We start from the raw sequence: 18,458 nt of genomic DNA on the forward strand, positions 1-18,458 counted from the left end.
AATCTGCAGGTATTGGATCCCTTTTAAAAAGCAATTAATACCATGTAGTTTTGGTAATACAATAACTATTTTGTCCGAGGTAATTCGGATACCGCCCCAGCGGTTAATCTAAATAGTTATTCTCCAATTAAAAACGAGGGTAAGCTCCAAAATGAAAGGTTTACGTGCACGACGTGTAGGCGAGCATGGTGTCTTTGATACTGGTTCATCCAGTGGGCAATCAACAAAACGTTCCGTCGACTTCTCTGGAATCACCTCGGCGAATAACGTCACCCTTACCCTTGAGCCAATGGCGAAGTTGTATTTCTTAAGAGGGCGTGGCGTGATCCTGACGGAGGCAGTAGCTAGCAATGCTAAAAGATAATCGATCTTAGTACATTTTAACAAAACGAAAGCATTCTGATTGGGTTTACGCAGAAAACACGGATATAACAGCAGGAGGTAACGTAACCCGGTGCATTGACAATCAGTTTTGCTATCCGTTGTATCTGTGTTTTTGCTTGGTAAACGAAACCGTCGTCGCGATGTTTTGTTGACTTTATCATTGCAGATATAGGTTCAGCTAGCTAAGTGGCTAAAGTTAGCCTGCCTTTTAAACCATGAGATGTGTGGCTTCAAGGCCTAAACGTCAAATATACCGGGCGTTTTGTGGAGACAACATTCGTACGGGTCGTATGCGTACAAACACATACCCCTACAAAGGAAATCGACTGCATTATAGCATGAAATCGCTGCTTACTGACTGCTGTGCACAGCGGTGCTCTTAGATGGCAGCACTGCCACTGTGCGGCGTTCAGACCCTTTAAGCCCAGGGACGGGGATGCACGAGTAAACCACCACACTATCAAATGCAACACATTTGGGTGGTTTAACGCGTTGGTGACACGATAAGCGCGTGTTTGTTGGGTTATATCTTTAAAAACCCTAAAATACCTTTTCCCGTTGGATAAGTTAGGGGGAAGCTGCGTGCAGGCCGCTTTTGGTTGCCTAGACCCGTCCTTATTTTGGATGACACATTATGCATAGTAGTGCAAGAAATGTAGAACCCAGTTTTACCGAGTTGTCATGTCTGCTGCACGAATGGCCAAAGATCTTTGCATCTGCATAATTCAATGTCAATGAGCTGTTCCGTCTTGTACTACAATTTGTGACAATATATACATATCACCGTAATGATGCAATGTTGTACAATACCCAGTTTTCATACTTGATTAAAAACAGGTTGAAGTTTAATTCTGCCAATCAGCACGATGTCACGCTATGTAGATTGCAATATTTCTAAATTGGGTTTAAAACTACATATCCCTATGAAATGAGAAGTTATACTCTAGTAATCTAACTTTTAGGCGAATAGGCAAGCTTGTTATTGCAGTTCCCACAATCCATGTTCCCCAATCGGTCTTGGTGTTCAGTTGTGAATTGTGTCCCAAGTGTACGAAAAACAAATGTTAATGCTTTTCACATCTTCGCTTTTATGAATGATATAATACGCAGTGCTCACCTTTGCAATAACGAGTTAATTGGGAGCATATGTGTGGTAATATGTTGATGTGAACATCTGTTTGTTGGATTGATGTCTGTATGTTGAGGTGATAAGGGAGCGTATGCAATTCAAAATCCTGTACTCTGTGCATAGCACGGTAGCACCATGTCTAAGCACCGTGACCTGAGGTGACTTCTTTCTAGCCATGATCACGCAAGCCTTTTTACTTTATACTCACTCTTTTTCCTCTACACTTCCCTCCCTATGATTCATTCAGCACGACAGTGAAAAAGTAATTCTAAGTAAGTAACCTTAACAACACATTGCAAATCAACTTGCTAATTGCATGTAGCCAAGTTTTTATCTGGTAAAAGTTCCAACAATTCAAATTGGAAATTCCGACCATAAGAGGGCAGCAATGAGCACGCGACGGCCACGTTGGATTTGTTTACATCTTCATGTTGGACAGTAGATCCTTAAAGGGGACCTATTATGCTTTTTCGACTTTTATGACCTATAAACGTTGTTATAATGATTGATAGTCATGTTTAATCATACTAAAGTGTCAAATAATGACGTACATGCATTTCGACGTATTCCCTGCTGACAGTCTGGGGTGGCTGTGCAGAGCGCTAAACACTCGGGACAACGATTGCGATTCACTTGCCTGCTCAAATCTGCCCGTGCTCCAAGGAAGGTAACCAATCACAACGGAGTTGGGTTGGCAGGAGGGGGGCGAGGGGGCAGAGAAGGACGAAACGGAGCTTTGACAGAGAAGGCTGATAGCGCCCAGATAAGAGGAAGAGTTTCCCGCAAATCTACATAGTTTTTTGTGTATGGTTAAACATGACTATCAATCATTATAACAACGTTTATAGGTCATAAAAGTCGAAAATCATAATAGGTCCTCTTTAAAACACGCAGAACAAATATGAATACATTCCATATATTCCTTCAGTTTTAAGGGCATTTTTATAGTGAGTAGAACAGACTATCCATTAAATAAAACGAATTCAGCTGTTGTCCCCCACATTTCTCCAATGGGTTATCTCTTCCAATTTCACATCTGGACTGGGACTATATTGGTCATCCAACATTATGCACTTCTATTTTTGTCCTTCCAAAGGTTTCACTGTACTGGTGCTTTCTAACTCAACTGGTAAAGCATGTTATTCACACTGCAAGGGTTAGGTTTCTCCATGCTAAGAAATTCATGAACTCACTGTATTGTTAGAAACGTTATATCAAAAAGATCCACCAAATTGCACATCTTATGATGCTCGTCCTACTCTGGTCACGCTAAAGGAAAGCTAAGCAAAAACGTTTCATAGCTGTGAGTCATCTTGTGTAAACTGGGTTAAAATTCTTATTTGAAGGGTATGATTAGGACTGAATTTAAAAAAAGATCTCTAAATAAGTTGTCCCCTAATCTTCCTATGTGCGTTCACACCAAACGAGAAGGGGCGACACGATTCCATACGAAGTCAAGTAGTCAACGTAGAGACGCTAATCAAGCGAACTTTTCGCTAGGGAAAACCTGCAACAAGATTTTTGCAGCGCACTTTTGCCCTGCAAGGCCGAGCGCGTTCACGGGGATTTGCAGGGCGACACTTTCCCTCGAATGGAACTATTTCAACTTTGCCGCGACATTCGGGTGATGACAGCCAATCAGCGTTCAACAGCGTGGCCACTGAGTGACGTGCGTAACCAGCCAATCAGCGGTCAACCGTTCCCTGCAGTGCAGTCCGGGGTGAACCGCAGCATGGAGGAGAATGTTTGTTGCCGTTTGCGACTCCCGGAGCTATATATATATATGATATAATATAATTGTATATATAATATCATGGCCAAAAGCTCTGTGCGCCTCCGGATGGCCGTAGCGCGGGGAGCTCTCTTAGGGATTGGGCTTCGCGGGGTTTGTTTACCGGCGTTGCTATGGTTATGTTCTTGTGTGTTCCAACGGTTTATTAGGTATCTAATAAATCACTGTCTAATCAATACTTGATTCACTGCCTCTTCCATGGTCATTACATTAATATGAATAGAATACGTCAGGTTCTCCGATGTCTCTCCCTCTTCCTCAACAGGTAAAGACATGCAATGGCGGTTATCTCGGCCCTGGTTGAGAATGAATTCGCATGAAGCACCGTTGGGGAGCAAAAGATGTGGCATGACAAATTCGCCTGACAAAACTTGCACAGCGACAGATTATGATTTCTCCGGCGACAAATGTGTCTTTTGGGGTGAATGCAGCATCTGGGCACCATGAGAAACCAACCAGAGACAGCAGTTTTTTTAAGTATCCAACCAATTGGATCCCAGACCTCCCTTTTTAAAGTTGCGTACACACCATAAGCGAAGCAACTATTCTTTTCTTGTAACTCTGGCGAGGTTGCTCATGCAAACCGCAAACCTTTCTCGCACGAGCGATTCAGCATCCAGCGAAATTCGCGGGAAAGTTCCGATATTTCAACTCGAGGGAATGACACATTTTTGCTTGCATCGTTTGCATAAGTAGAATCACGGGAAATCGTGTGAGCAAAGTCGTTCGCGCCGCACTATTCCACCCGCTCCACATGCTATTGCAACTGCAGATTCAAGCCACTAGGGGGCTCAGATTTAGTATGCTTGGTGTGATTGAATTCCATTCGCCCTGGCAGGTCAACACGGCGGTCAAATGTCAACATTTAACAGTGGGTTCCTAAGATATATTTACCTGTTTATCACATTATCTTTGCTCAAATTCGCTTTATTGCCATCAAATCCTTACCTAGGTACCAAATAATCAGATATTGTGCTATTACCCTATTGTGATCCACAAATTGATAATGCATAGGTGATATTCACTCTAAAACATGACATTGATTAATGCTCTGTTCATTTCACTTAACAGTAGCATTACAATTTATTGTTTTACCAAAACTTCAAGAAGGTTATATGCCCTCTCATACTGCAATATTGCCCATTATATAGTATGCAATTCAGGTAATACGGTAGGGCTGAACGATTTTAAGAAAAAATTGAAATTGCGATTTTTCTGGTAGAGATTGTGGTTTCGATTTCAACCACGATTTATTTTCTTTAAATCAAGTTTCAGTATAAATTAATATAACCAATGAATTCCATTAAGGTAATGAAAACTGCTGGCAACAGATTTCAAATGCAAGACTGTTTCAAGTACCTAAGAAACAACAACCAAAAAAGTCAAATAAAAAGGGAGCCCTCTTTCTTAAGTAAACTTGCTTCAATGGCTCATCAGCATCAAAATAATTGCACTTTTGTAAAATAAAAAAAATAAATTAAAAAAACATAGCTTTGACGATCCCAAAATCGTAATGCTTGAGATCGCGATTTCGGTCGAAAACGATAGATCGTTCAGCCCTATAATACGGTGCCGAGAAATACCCAAAATGCTAAGCTAACGTCAATCAAGACAGTGAGAATAGTCAAGTTATCTCGGACAACAACTTATCCAACTTGCTCATTGACTACCTGATATCTTTTCCTTGTTTACATCAATCACGGAGGGTTTAAGTTATTAGGCGCTGGCTGCAGGCTTGAATTCCACAGTTTTGAGTGAGGTGTACCCAGGTGTTTTACTCAGGTTCATCCTGTTTTTCAGGTCAGTTTTGCATTACAACTACTTCAGTTGGCATGCTCTGCGGCAATGTCTGGGTCCAATTGGGAAAAGTGTCATCAACCACACTCATCATATACCCAACCTAGTGTTGACCTTTTTAAGTGATGCTTTCATGACTCTGCATATTGCATCGGTTAATGTCTTTGACTCCCAGCAAAAAGGTAAAGGGTTAGATCCTCAATGTCTTTAGGCATCAGCGAGCAAGATGCCTGACGCCTACTTGCACCTTATTAATGCCATGTTCCTAAACTAATCAGTCATCGGTTCAGTTTAATTAATCTCCCTTGCAGGCTTACCAAAGAAAACGCAAATTTATCTATGATATAGGTTTTTGTGTCTGGTTATGTCGAATTCTGAATTTGGCTCACTACCAACTGCCGATTATTTTAGTCATTGGCATGTTGCTTGTGGTTGTGCCAGGAATGTTTCAATCAAATACCATATTTGTCAGTCAGTTAAGAGGTCTATTTTTGTTTTCAACATTTTAGAGGTGTTCTACTTGTATGTCCAAAGTAATCCTCTTTTGCTTGGATTAAACATTTCATAAAATTATCAATCAGCATGAACGATTTTCATGAAAGACTGCTGGCTCCATCGTCTTAACTTTGCATCTTCTAAAGATCTTCTTTGCATTTCCCCTCTCAACTTCCATTGTCATCATTATCACACTGTCCTGGAGTATATTCCAAAACCTTTTCCTATGTTCCTATTTCCTATGCCCTCTTTCCAACTGTGCAGGGGAAAGCTGAGCTCCATCAGCATAATTTAAGGCTATGTTGATTGTTGTAGAAGATCAATAGTCTGGGCCCAGTTTCCCGAAAGCATCGTTAGCCTAAGTGGATCTTGAAGTGCGTCGTACGAGCATCGTACAGTTTTCACACCGTTTCCCGAAAGCATCGTTGGTAACGAACGTCGTAAAAACGCTCGTAGCTAACGAGTGCTCCAGGGTACTCGTAGGACGCTAAGAGCATCGTTAGCCTACTATAGAGTGAACTCATTATTGCATTACATTCGGGAGTATGCAATAATACAAATTATTCTAAAGAGGTCAGAGACTCCAAGAAACCCCGCGTCGTGACAAACGGGGGATTTGACCCCCTCGGTTTTACACAGGAAACTTGAGATAAGAAGGTGAAATCGCCGGGCGTGCCAATAAGCTGCGACCGAACCGGCTCGGCAGTGTAGACAGACCTATAGCCAGGGTTCGAGTTAGGTGGGAGCCAGTGGGAGCTGAGCTCCCATAGAGAGAGGTCTGGCTCCCATGAAAGCAGTAAACTCAAATATCTTTGGAGCCTCATAATATTGTAATTACAAATAAAGCTATTTTCCCTTCCACATGCAGAGTAATATTGACGTTAAGTGGGATAATGGAATGCCGGTCATTATTGGGGAAAATAAGCCCAGTCAGGGCGAACCGGACACCGACGCGAAACGGAGGTGCTTCGACCTGAAGGGGCTTATTTTCGATTATGAGCGGCTACTTGCCAAACGAAAAAATAGCCTAACTTCACAAGGTGTCTTTTTACAATTTATTTGTTACCATACGTAGTGTTGATTAGCAGAGAAATAGTTAGCCAAAGACGTTGACGTCGCTTAGCAACCGAAGAAGCTGGCGTTGTTGTGATGGGCTGGCGTTGTTGTGAGAAGAGCCGTGTCATAATAGCCTGTACGTCCTATATCCCCCCCCCCCCCCCCTCCCCCGTCAAAATTCAGCGCAATGGAATCATACCTGCCTAGCCTACTTCATCCTGCCCAACAATATGGGCAGGATCTAGACCAAGCTCTCCTAATCGGGTCAGCAATAGCCGTGTTTGAATGATAATGAATGAATGGAACGTTGCATTTTTAGTAATGTCTACAAATATTCTATACTAGAGAGCCAATCCATGAAACCTTAAGTCGGCTCTCTTGCTGCGCAAAGTATGTTTCAGAAATCGGCACATTAAGATAAATGTAGTTGTCACACAAGCTATATATGGTGCAATATATGGTGGCTCTTGGTTTTAAGGTTAGTTATCCATTTTGGACAATTATTTTTTTAGTCATTTCATTGACTAAATTATTTGTCGATTTGAATTGACAAAGAAAATGACAAGACCTTTTTTTAATAAGGGTTGGTCAGGTTTTAAACTCCACCTTTTGTTATTCTCACTATGACTCTATTTGGCTATGATACAGCACGATACGAGGACCAAGGCTGGGTTGCCACTCCTTTCAGTATTCATGCTAAACCTTAGATACTGAAGCACAAAAACAGACAATGTTTGATGGCATCCATCCGTCAAACAACCAAAAGCTGTGCCTTTTCACTTTGATGTGTTTTTATTATACATACGACTTTTATACTAAAGAATATTTCCCCTTTCTTCAGGCTTCACAGCTGCCTATACAGGACTCCTTTTATGGCCAAAGACTCGCCACCAGATGTTCCCATGGATACGCCTGCGGACCCACCAATGGATGTGCCGATGGAGTCCACCAAGACCAAACCCATAGATCCATCAACCAAGGCTGTAGCCATGCCCATAGATCCACTACCAGTATCCACTACCACGGCCGGACTTGCACCAACGAGCCCCCTGGCCACACCCACGAATCCATCAATCGATCCTCTGGCAAGGCCCAGAGATCCTCCAACAGAACCCACTACCACAGCTCTTGAGCCACCAATGAATCCCATGGCAACACCCATAGATCTACCAATGGGACCAAGGGCTACCCCCCTGGATCCCCCAATGGATACTCTGACGGAAACACTCAGTGACACGCCGATGGTGTCTCTGCAGTCTCCTGACGTGCTCCAACCCACTCAAGCTTCTACGGCCCCCCCCCGTTCAGCGCTCCTCCTCCCAGCCCAGGAAGAGGTCCCAGCCGGGCTAGAGACCACGACAGATGCCCCCCCCGACCTGGCGTCCCCTCCCGAGGCCGCTCCCGTCTCCACGTCGACCCAGTCCACCGACTCGAATTCGGTCGGCGAACCGGGTCCCGTCCCCGAGCTGCTGCCCCCGCTTCCGCCGCAGCCGCCCGCCAGCGCTCAGAACCCCAGCTGCAAGATCATGACCTTTCGACCCACCATGGAGGAGTTCAAGGACTTCAGGAAATACGTTGCGTACATGGAGACCCAGGGAGCCCATCGCGCCGGCCTGGCTAAGGTAGAGTCCCCCCCCCCCCCCCCCCAAAGCCTGTCGTGCGTAGGAGCTGTGTCCTCTTTTGTAGTTCTTCAACCTGTTGGTTAAGTAACGCCACAGAGGTGTAAACACACCACTTCTCCCACCCTGGTTGAGCACCTGCACTACCACTGCAGATGGTTTATCTATTTTTGATCCTTCGCGTATGATACGTTTGCATATGTAAATTATGGGTTTGGGACCCAATGCTCTATTGTACCCTTGTCCATTAGTTTAACGAACCGTCTAATAATTCACCAATTAACTGGTGTATACCCCAGTTATTTGGTGAATAATTAATAGTGAATAGTTAATAGACGTGATCAGGGGATTCATAGATACTGTATACATACAGTATCTATGAATCCCCTGATCACGTGGTGACTGACACAGCGTGATCTCGGGTGGTGAAATCACTGAACAGTAGCTGGTTGCTGTCAGTTGCTACACAAGAGTAATTGTCCTTCCTCGAGAGGGTTTTAATTTAATAGGATGATAGACATTTCTGGAGGCAAAATACTATAGTAAAGGTTGTTGGCCACTGGCCAGGTTTATTATCACTTCCTCTTGAAGGAATGTGGTTAGAAGACACCTGCTCTAACACAACACAACTTTGATGTTGTTCCACTGCCACACTTGTTGTTGTTGTTCTACTGCAATAACAACAAACACTATGGGCACAACAACCCACACTATAATGTGTAGTGGGGTACGACGACTGCTGCTACTACTACTACAGAATAACATGGGTACAACCACTACACCACATAAACCTTTTGCTGTCTTTCTTTGAAGCCACATATCTAATGCAAATACTCAAAATGCTAATCATCTCTCCTTTGTCCTCTCTCCCCTCCCTCCCTCCCTCCCTCCCTCCCTCCCTCCCTCCCTCCCTCTCTCTCTCAGGTGATCCCACCTGAGGGCTGGAAGCCACGCAAGTGTTACGACACCATCGAGGACATGGTGATCCCCGCCCCCATCATGCAGGTGGTGACGGGCCAGTCGGGCCTCTTCACCCAGTACAACATCCAGAAGAAGTCCATGACGGTCAGCGAGTACCGCAAGCTGGCCAACAGCAACAAGTGAGCGGCGGTGGTTCTCGGGTGCAGTGTCACCGCTTTACCAGCAGGCGGCAGCGGAAATGGCCTCTTGAGTCTCTTGAATGGAAATATCCTATTATAGTGATTTAAATAGGGTCCTTTAGCAAAATTGGTGCCGAGAATATTACACGTGCACAGTTGCTTTAAGTTGATTTACTGCCACAGCCATTGCAAACTGTATTGAACAATATCCATAAGCGTTCTGAAGTCACTAAAAAAGGATATTGTTTGTATTCTGGGACCTTAAAGGGGACATATTATGCCGCTTTTCCACTGCATGGTACCAGCTCGACTCGACTCGACTCAGCTCGCCTTTTTTGCGTTTCCACCGCGAAAACATGGTATCTGGTACCTGAAGTGGCTGCTTTTTCTAGTACCGCCTCGCTGTAGGTTCCAAGCGGCTGAGCCGATGCTAAAAGGTGACGTCGGCAGACGGCCGGCCACTGATTGGCCAGAGAGTGTGACGAAGTCATGGGAGCGACATGGCAACCATGCTGGTAGCCATAGCAGCGCCGCAGCCAACATATTCCACTTCTTCAACATGCCAGCTAATAATACGAACATGAATACCATCGCATCGATGTTCTCCATTGTTGTTATGTGGGTTCTGTCCATGTGTGGGTTACGTAGGTGTTGTTTGCGTCGCGTACAAAAATACGTCACGGCCCTTTCGCGCAGCCGACCCCGCCCACGTCCCGGAGGTAATATTTGCGGTGGAAAAGGACCCGCGCTGCTACCGTGTCGAGTCGTGTCGAGTCGTGTCGTGTCGAGTCGAGCTACATGTGCGGTGGAAAAGCGGCATTATACCACCAGGTGTCAATGTGATTAGCCTTACAAGCCGTTTCGAAAATCGGCCCCATATGACATCACTAGTGGGCGTGTCCACCTAGATCTCTGCTGGATAGATGAGCAACGGTTACCTCAGTCCACTGGGTAGGCTGGTAGACTGATCTATCCAGCACAGATCTAGGTAGACACGCCCACTAGTGATGTCATATGGGGCAGATTTTCGAAACGCGACAACAATTTTAGAACTTGTTCCTTTGTCTCCCTCTAGTGGCCACATGTAACTCCTCCAACTTCAAAACAACTCCCCATATACAGATCCATGCATGACAAACGGTCTGTGTGTGTGTTTAGGTACTGCACACCACGCCACAAGGACTTTGACGACCTGGAGAGGAAGTACTGGAAGAACTTGACCTTTGTGTCGCCCATATACGGCGCAGACGTCAGCGGTTCCATCTATGATCCTGTAAGAACCGCTCCTTTCACCGGTTCTACTGTTGCATCTCAGCGAAAGCCTTCCCTTGTTTATTCTTGAGTTTTTTGTCTTCTGATAACTTCTGAAGATCTCGGTATAATGGAGAAAAATCGACTTCATCAATCAACTTGATCAATAAATAATAGAGAAAAATATACAGTTAATTATATTTCAGAAACACATTTGCATCACACATTGAGATTGGGAAGACATCTTGCTCCCGGAAGCCTACCCTTGCAGCACTGGGTGGGGGTGAACCCACAGGGTGACTTCTGGGAGTCAAACAGCCTAAATACCACACTAGGCTGTTCTTCCGGGCTCGGCCCCGCCAAACGAGGGGCCTCAAGCGTGGGAACTCGCATCGACGCCCCGCACTCACTCTAGTGGCTGTTGGTGGGGGTTCACCATTTTGTGCTTAAAACCAGGGAATTAAACTCCCTCACCAATCCGTAGGACCCGCTGGCACCCACTGACTATGGATTGTCCAAAGACCTGCTCATTTGCATAAAGTGAACTGAAGTTCAACTTTTGTCCCCCCCCCCCCCCCCCCAATACGGGATACGAGGGGACACCTCAGCGGGCGTGCCCCCTCGTATCCCCATTGGGCTGCTGTTCTTGCCCCCCCCCTCCCAACAGTGTCTCCCCCAACTTATGTTTTGTTTCGATCATGCTGTTGGCTATGCCAGCTCTTGCTGTTTCTAGATTGTTTTCTGGATTGTTTTCTGAATTGTAAGGTGACCTTGGCTGTCACAAAAGGCCCCTTGAAATAATACGTAGGATTATTGTTCTGACTGATTCTGTGTCGGTTGCTCCTCTAGGGTGTGGAGGAGTGGAACATCGGGCATCTCAACACCCTGCTTGACATGGTGGAGCAGGAGTGTGGCATCGTGATCGAGGGGGTGAACACCCCCTACATGTACTTTGGCATGTGGAAGACCACCTTCGCCTGGCACACAGAGGACATGGACCTCTACAGCATCAACTACCTGCACTTCGGACAGTCCAAGTCATGGTGGGTACACCAAGCAACCCATGGTGCTTTTTACTACATTTCATTAGGGGCTGAGAGACATCAGCATAGCATGTAAATTGTGCCTTTGCACAAATCCCCAGTGCTGCAAAACCTGGTTTCCGGAAAAAGCAGCTTGAGTGATGGCTATCAGAAAGGCAGCAGAAAACCATGTTTTTAGATCGGGATTTCTTTGGTAAAACGTAGGAATTGCATCTTTTACAGAAAAACAATTAATATAGTTGTATGTTGACTTGCTTTGGACGAAAGCGACTGCAAAATCCAAATCGCAAACTACACAGTGCATCCTTAACAGGGGTGGTCCTGCGAGGAATCCAACCCCTGACCCAAGTGTAAAGCCTTGCTTCACCAGTTAAAATACAAAGGGGTTCCCGGCCTGCTCTTTGGAGGTTGTTTCTCACAGCTCTCTTTGGTTACCACTACTCTTATCTCTGCAAGTTCCAGTTGGTGGTTTTACACACACACACAGCCAGCTGGCAGACAGGAACTAAATGCATGCACAGAGTATCATTTCTCAGGGTTGGCATTGCCGTAGCAACCGGTTAAGTAAATACTCCTGCAGAGGGTGTGTGTGTGTGTGTGTGTGTGTGTGTGTGTGTGTGTGTGTGTGTGTGTGTGTGTGTGTGTGTGTGTGTGTGTGTGTGTGTGTGTGTGTGTGTGTGTGTGTGTGTGTGTGTGTGTGTGTGTGTGTGTGTGTGTGTGTGCGTGTGCGCCCGTCTTCATGATTCTCTAAAGAAAACAGTGTCGTGTTTTATATCCGCCTCTCGTGCTTAATAGCCGGGGGTCTCTCCCCCGCAGACCTCAGCTCGTCTTACTCTGTGCAGCCGTTTGTCACACACACACACACACACACACACACACACACACACACACACACACACACACACACACACACACACACACACACACACACACACACACACACACACACACACACACACACACACACACACACCGTGTGCTGTTAGGACTCCAGACATCCCTCGGAGGCTTAAGTTTCAAGCTCTGAGGACCAAACTTTCTAAAAGTGGTTATTTTTAGATTTGGTTTACGATTAGCTTGGTTTGCGGTTAGTTTGAATGTTTATTCATTGGTTGACTTTGGTGTTCTTTATAAAGTTGGTTTTAGTTTAAAACATAAACAACATTATGGGTTGTTTGGTATTTCTGACCTGTGTGTCTGTTCAGGAACTCCTTTAAGATCAACTGGTTAAAGGTGTGATCTATGTGCAGTATTCCGGTTGTCCACCAGGGGCCACTACATACACATGGAACGTCATGTACCCATTCACTATAAAATTGTATTTTCTATTTTCTTCCCCTAAACTCAATTTAATAACTAAAGTAATGGCATAACATCAAGTGAGGTACCTGGAGTGACCCTGGATGCTATTTAACGATTTGAACCTTTAATTAATTCCTATCTGGTTATCTGATTGATTACCATGTGGGTTTATTTCTGGTAAGAGGCTGGTGTGTTTTGATAATGACCTTATTTGTGGGCTGACTGCTGATTGGTTATCAGGCAGCAGTGGTGTTCCAGTTTTTCCTTTTTTTGTCACCTTCAGATAAACTGTTGTTGCATATCTGTAACTCTGTGATCATGTGTGACGGTCATAGGTGGTTACACGATCAATTGATCACTGAATAGATGGATGGATGGATGAATGAATGGAAGAATGCCCTCAGCGAGTGTATGAACTGTTCAGGAAATATGTTTCACGGCCATATCATTATTGTAAACAATACTTGTATATTATCACTTTTCTATACTCTACCATAAGCACTGCAAGAAACAATGGTGACTATTGATAAGCTCAGATGTTGTTGCACTGATTGATCGCTGGATAGTTGAGACCATAATGGGAGAGAATAGAGAGCCGTCCTTAGCTCCCACAGCATTAAAGGGATATGCAGAGAAATCCCCCAATTTGGGGTAATTTAATTCCATTTTGCATACTGAACGGGAGTTCACTGGGTTAGCATTTTTGTCTCCGTAAGCCACTTCCATTCACCTGCAGAGTTACAGTAGCCTAGCTTTTGTTCATGTGAGGGGAATTAACTCCTAATTACTTTTCAAAGATTTCCCATACGTTCAGAATAGTTGCTTATTCAAAACGTGTGCCACTAACTATACAAAAAGATGGTGGTTTGCATTGGAAATCTTTTGAAAGTAATTAAAAGTGTTTTTCCCCTCACATGAACAGAAGCTAGGCTACCATAACTCCCCAAGTCAATGAATAAAGACGTTGACGCAAAGCCAATGCTTACCCACGCACAATGATGAATTTAAATTTAAATGACTAGATATAGTCTGGGTAAAGCAATCGCTAATTTAGAGATGATCTGCGTATCCACTTTAAGTCTGGCAGCCTTAAGGTTTCCACACGTGGACAAAATACGTTTAAAGTTGCTGTTAAATCTGTGACCGTCCTCTAGTTACATAACTTGTACTAGCGGGAGCTTGTCAAACTGGTTGAGCTTCAACAAGTTATCAGGTCAAACAGGTTACGAATATATCTATACATATAAATATAGATATACTGATATAGGCCGATTTTTGAGGCCAGATGTTACTCTGGCCATTGTGAGGAGAGCAAAGCCGAACCGTGACTCACCTAAAGTGTTGCACCCTTACTCATATGGTTGAACAGTCACACCCATTCCATTCTGCTACTGTGGTCTAACGCATAACCACACACAGGCTGTCCGACACACATGCACATGCTGTTATCATTCCACTAGTCACGCTACAGGCTGCCTTTGCTGTTCTCTGTGGATGGGTACCGTTCACATTTCAACTGGTTCCGGTACCTTGAATTCACTATTGGGAACCTGTAATAAAACTCAAGACGTGTCAATTTCTACCTTATTTATGTAGAAGATTTTAAACGCCACCACACAAAAAAATGCCCCTCTCTACAACCCTCTCCCCTCTCCAACCCTGTCCCCTCTCCAACCTACTTCCCCTACCCTGTCAGTCCACATAGTAGCGTGAGAACGCGGTCTTGTGTCCCTGGAGAAGTACATGTGACTTCCTTCCCAAGAGCTTGGGGTGGTAGTGCCAGTGCCTCCCACGGGGGAATAGTACGCAATTCACGTACCATTGAATTCATAGTAAGGTTAATTTGGATGTACCAAAAAGTGCTAAGCTACTGTCAAAAAAGCTCAGTCATCTCCGACAACAACTTATCTCTATAGCTAATTTGTTACCTGACGACGTTGATGAGGCGTGTATGCCTCAGATTCATCAACCACTGAGGGTTTATCTCTCTTACGTGGCCATGAAACGTAAGATTATGAAACCCGGTACGACTTTTACATGTACTTTTGAGTCTGAACAGGATTTGTCTCCTGAAAGGTATGTTTTACTGGCCAGCTTTGAACGAAACTATTGCAGTGAGCGTTGACTGCTTCCAGTTCTAGGGAAAACAACCACAGCGTGACTTCCCCATTCTCTGTTTTACCGCACCCATTGAACCAGCAGCAACAAAGTCAAACGCGCTCTCTCTTTCTTGTGCTCTATCCTCTGTCTGGCCCACTCTCTCAGCCACAAGATGTGCTCGGAGGCTGGAGCCATTCAGGTACCGTCATTTGGCGGCAATTGATACAACGTGAAGAGGTACTCTGTAGTACCAACGAAATATGACCAGTCCCTTTTTTGAACTACCGGTAGTTGAGATGTAAGGAGTTGCTGCTCATCAGGCCCCTGATTTTAGTAGGCTCTGAACCTTAAGCACAGTGTAGCTTTACTGCCCCCTGAGGTAGAGTAGGCAGGGAAATAATTTGTCTCAGACCACATACACACACCATCGGCCCATTCCCATCTCTGTCTGGAATCTAGGCACCACGAGGTGCAGAGAAGCTTCTTGCATCATGTCCAGAAGTGATTCGTCAGTCAAATGATTATCTGTATTGTTACAATTTTTTAACCACACAGAAATCCCTAGCTCTTCTTCCCTCTTAAGAAACTCTTAAACGACAGATGCCACGGCAATAGTGGTCCCACCGCGTGTCAGATGAACAATTTCACATCCCTAAACTCTTAACCACAGTTCTCTAGTCTGCTCACTATGGCAGCTTGCCAACAGTGAGACAGAAAACGGCGGTACAGGGTTGACCTTATCGCCACTGTGATGAATGGTTCCTGCTGCACAGAGCTGCCACGGTACATTTCAGGCAAATCCTGTGTGGTTTAAGAGTTTGCCTGTAGGGGGTGCTGCGGTACCGTAGTTTAGGGGGAGGGTTATGTTTCCCAAACCTAAACCTTTTACCTCCCTATCTCTCCCTGTCTCTCTTTCTCTCACTGTCTGTGTAAATCTTTGTCATCGTTTTTCTCCCTAGCCCATTGTTTAATGTCTCTGACTATATGTTTTGTCTCATTCCATTGATCTTCTTCGCTGGCTTCATCGATACAAATGCTAGCAGATTTTCAGGCATCTAGGGAGTGTTATAAAAAGCAGATGGACACCACCGGTGTGATGGTTGGTGACAAATCTCCCGAGTCTTTATTTTATTGGCTAAACACTTAAATCCTAGGGTTTCCATATTGGGCAGTGTGTAAACCAATCTAGCAATCGGGTTATTTGTGGTTGAACGTGTTGTGTCCCTTAAAACGGACATGGGAACAACATATTGACTTTAAATGGTCGGAAGAAGAAGGATGTTCGTTTGTGTTTTTGTTTCACCTCGTCTGTTTGGCAGCCGGGAGAAGTACAAATGCCTTCGGATGCATCAGCATTTTCATGTCAGATTTCATGCCAAGTTATTAAAACACATCCCAAATGTATTTTCTCTCGCATTGACAGTCGACTTTTCTAGTTGTCACCCAATTTGTTGGAAGAGGAAGACTTATACAAAAGGCTTTGGATGAAATTGTCTTGTTAATGACTAAATTCAAATTGCTGATGATGAATTACTAGATGGTCTATGGGTTCATTTGAAATGCGTATTTATGCTATTCTCTTTTCCCTACCTATCCACAGGTATGCAATCCCACCTGAGCATGGCAAGAGATTGGAGAGGCTGGCACAAGGTGAGTCTACCTGCAACACGCAGTCAGTTATGACCTACCCTCCTCCAAATTCTCTTTACTCACTCACTCAGTCACTCACCCACGTCCCGTCTCTTCTCCGCCTCGATTGGAGTTTTTAAATAAAACTCCCTGGTTTGTCCTTGTTGTGCCGTGTCTCTGTGATCATTGTCCAGGGTGTAACCTCTGTGTGGTTTAAAATCCAGTTTACACAGCAAAATGGACACTCCATCAGAGGAACACGCATACACAATCGTGTGTGTGTTTGTGTTGACTTTAATACTTGAAATTATATTGAAATATATATATCTAAACTAAGGTCAGTGTTGGAGGAACTAAAGGTGATTTAAAAGCTGCAACTTTCTAGAGTAATGAATGTACTTTGAAACTCTGGGACCGTTAGCAGGCTAGCATGCTACCATGTTAGCATAACTGCAGACTGTGTCCCCTGTCCTCGTACCTTCTTGCTTCTTCTCAATACATGCATATGCAGACATTTGCAGCCGATTTCTACTGAATGTCAAAATCTGGATGTAAGCACCCTACACCAGATGGAGGCAGACATTGATGATCCCCAACTTGAAGGAAAAGATCCGTGGCAAGATAATAATTGTGATATTTTCTCAATAAGGAATCTGAAAGCAATAGTGCTTTGCACAGCAATCGCACAAATAAGGCATTAAGTCGGCTGTTCAACAGTAACGGTAAATAAAGGTCAAAAGGGAATGGGAATCATTAATCTTGTCAAAACTATAAACCCTGAGACTGGACAGAATTGCTATGTTAATTGGTAGAATTTATCAATTTAGTTATTTTTAAGTAAACAAGCCAATAGTTTGAGAATTTCAAATCAACTAGCATTTGTAGCCAGTCATGTTCCCTAAGTGGTGTTTAGACACAACCTAACGGATGGCAAATGTCCAAACATGGAATCTCTCGCCTGCTCAAAATATTAAACTGCCATTTTAGGTCAAATGCAGTCCCCTTCTTCACCATGACCGTGTCTACCCAAACAGGGGATGACTAAAGCCTTCAACTATATACACAGATTGCCTGATAGCTCGCCGACCACGTAGGCAGTGCGCCTTGTAACGAGCCATGTTCGACTCCCACCTGTGGACCTATGCTACATGCCTGTCTCTTCACTGTCCTGTCCATAAAAGAACAATTATTCCCTTTTTTGCTATTCAGTCACAGCAAAATCTTGTTTATCCCCCACTCCAGCCGGCAGCTACAGCACCCCGCAGCCATGACCCTCACCTTTTATACAAGCACCCTCTCACCCGTTCAAATGTCTGCGGTACCAACGTCTGCGTTCCACCTCCTGACCACCCAGTGTGATCCGCACTGAAGGTCCGCTCGGCACCCCCCAGCCTAAAGGGTCCGGGTTCGAACCCAGAACCTTTTTAGACAGGGAGTCAAGCTTCCTAACATTATCCTGCACCCTTGTGATTTAATAGAAAATAAGCAAGGGTTGGGACGGGTTGGTTGAAAGGTTTAGGCTCTGCACAGGTGTAGGCGGGATGGTGTCTGGGGTTTTTCAGAATTTCTTTCCAGCCCAAAGGGCAGACTGAAGGCTCTAACTTTAATATTAGCCCACAGAGAGGCTGCTGAGCCAGCTGCATTTTAATGGGGATTAATAACCCAGCGATGTCTGCACATAATTCACCTTTTATCAGCCCCAGCAAGCAGGCAGGCAGCCAGAGTGGCAAGGCGCGTGTGGATGTGTGTGTGTCCTTTGTA

The 18,458-nt window shown here is 44.6% G+C and overlaps 1 protein-coding gene across 1 annotated transcript in view; it reads left to right on the plus strand.

The window, feature by feature from the left end:
- The first annotated feature begins 11 nt into the window (after positions 1 to 11).
- The window catches only part of kdm4b (lysine (K)-specific demethylase 4B), a 34,829-nt gene continuing 16,382 nt past the window's right edge, over positions 12 to 18,458 (plus strand). The window contains exons 1-6 of the mRNA XM_056604629.1: positions 12 to 441; positions 7,495 to 8,275; positions 9,197 to 9,372; positions 10,531 to 10,645; positions 11,473 to 11,666; positions 16,669 to 16,718. Coding sequence (XP_056460604.1) covers positions 7,526 to 8,275; positions 9,197 to 9,372; positions 10,531 to 10,645; positions 11,473 to 11,666; positions 16,669 to 16,718 — 1,285 coding nt within the window. The 5' untranslated portion in view covers positions 12 to 441; positions 7,495 to 7,525. The remainder of the gene's footprint in view (positions 442 to 7,494; positions 8,276 to 9,196; positions 9,373 to 10,530; positions 10,646 to 11,472; positions 11,667 to 16,668; positions 16,719 to 18,458) is intronic.

The sequence above is a fragment of the Gadus chalcogrammus genome, chromosome 12, assembly GCF_026213295.1.
Source record: "Gadus chalcogrammus isolate NIFS_2021 chromosome 12, NIFS_Gcha_1.0, whole genome shotgun sequence".
Taxonomy (NCBI): Eukaryota; Metazoa; Chordata; class Actinopteri; order Gadiformes; family Gadidae; genus Gadus; species Gadus chalcogrammus.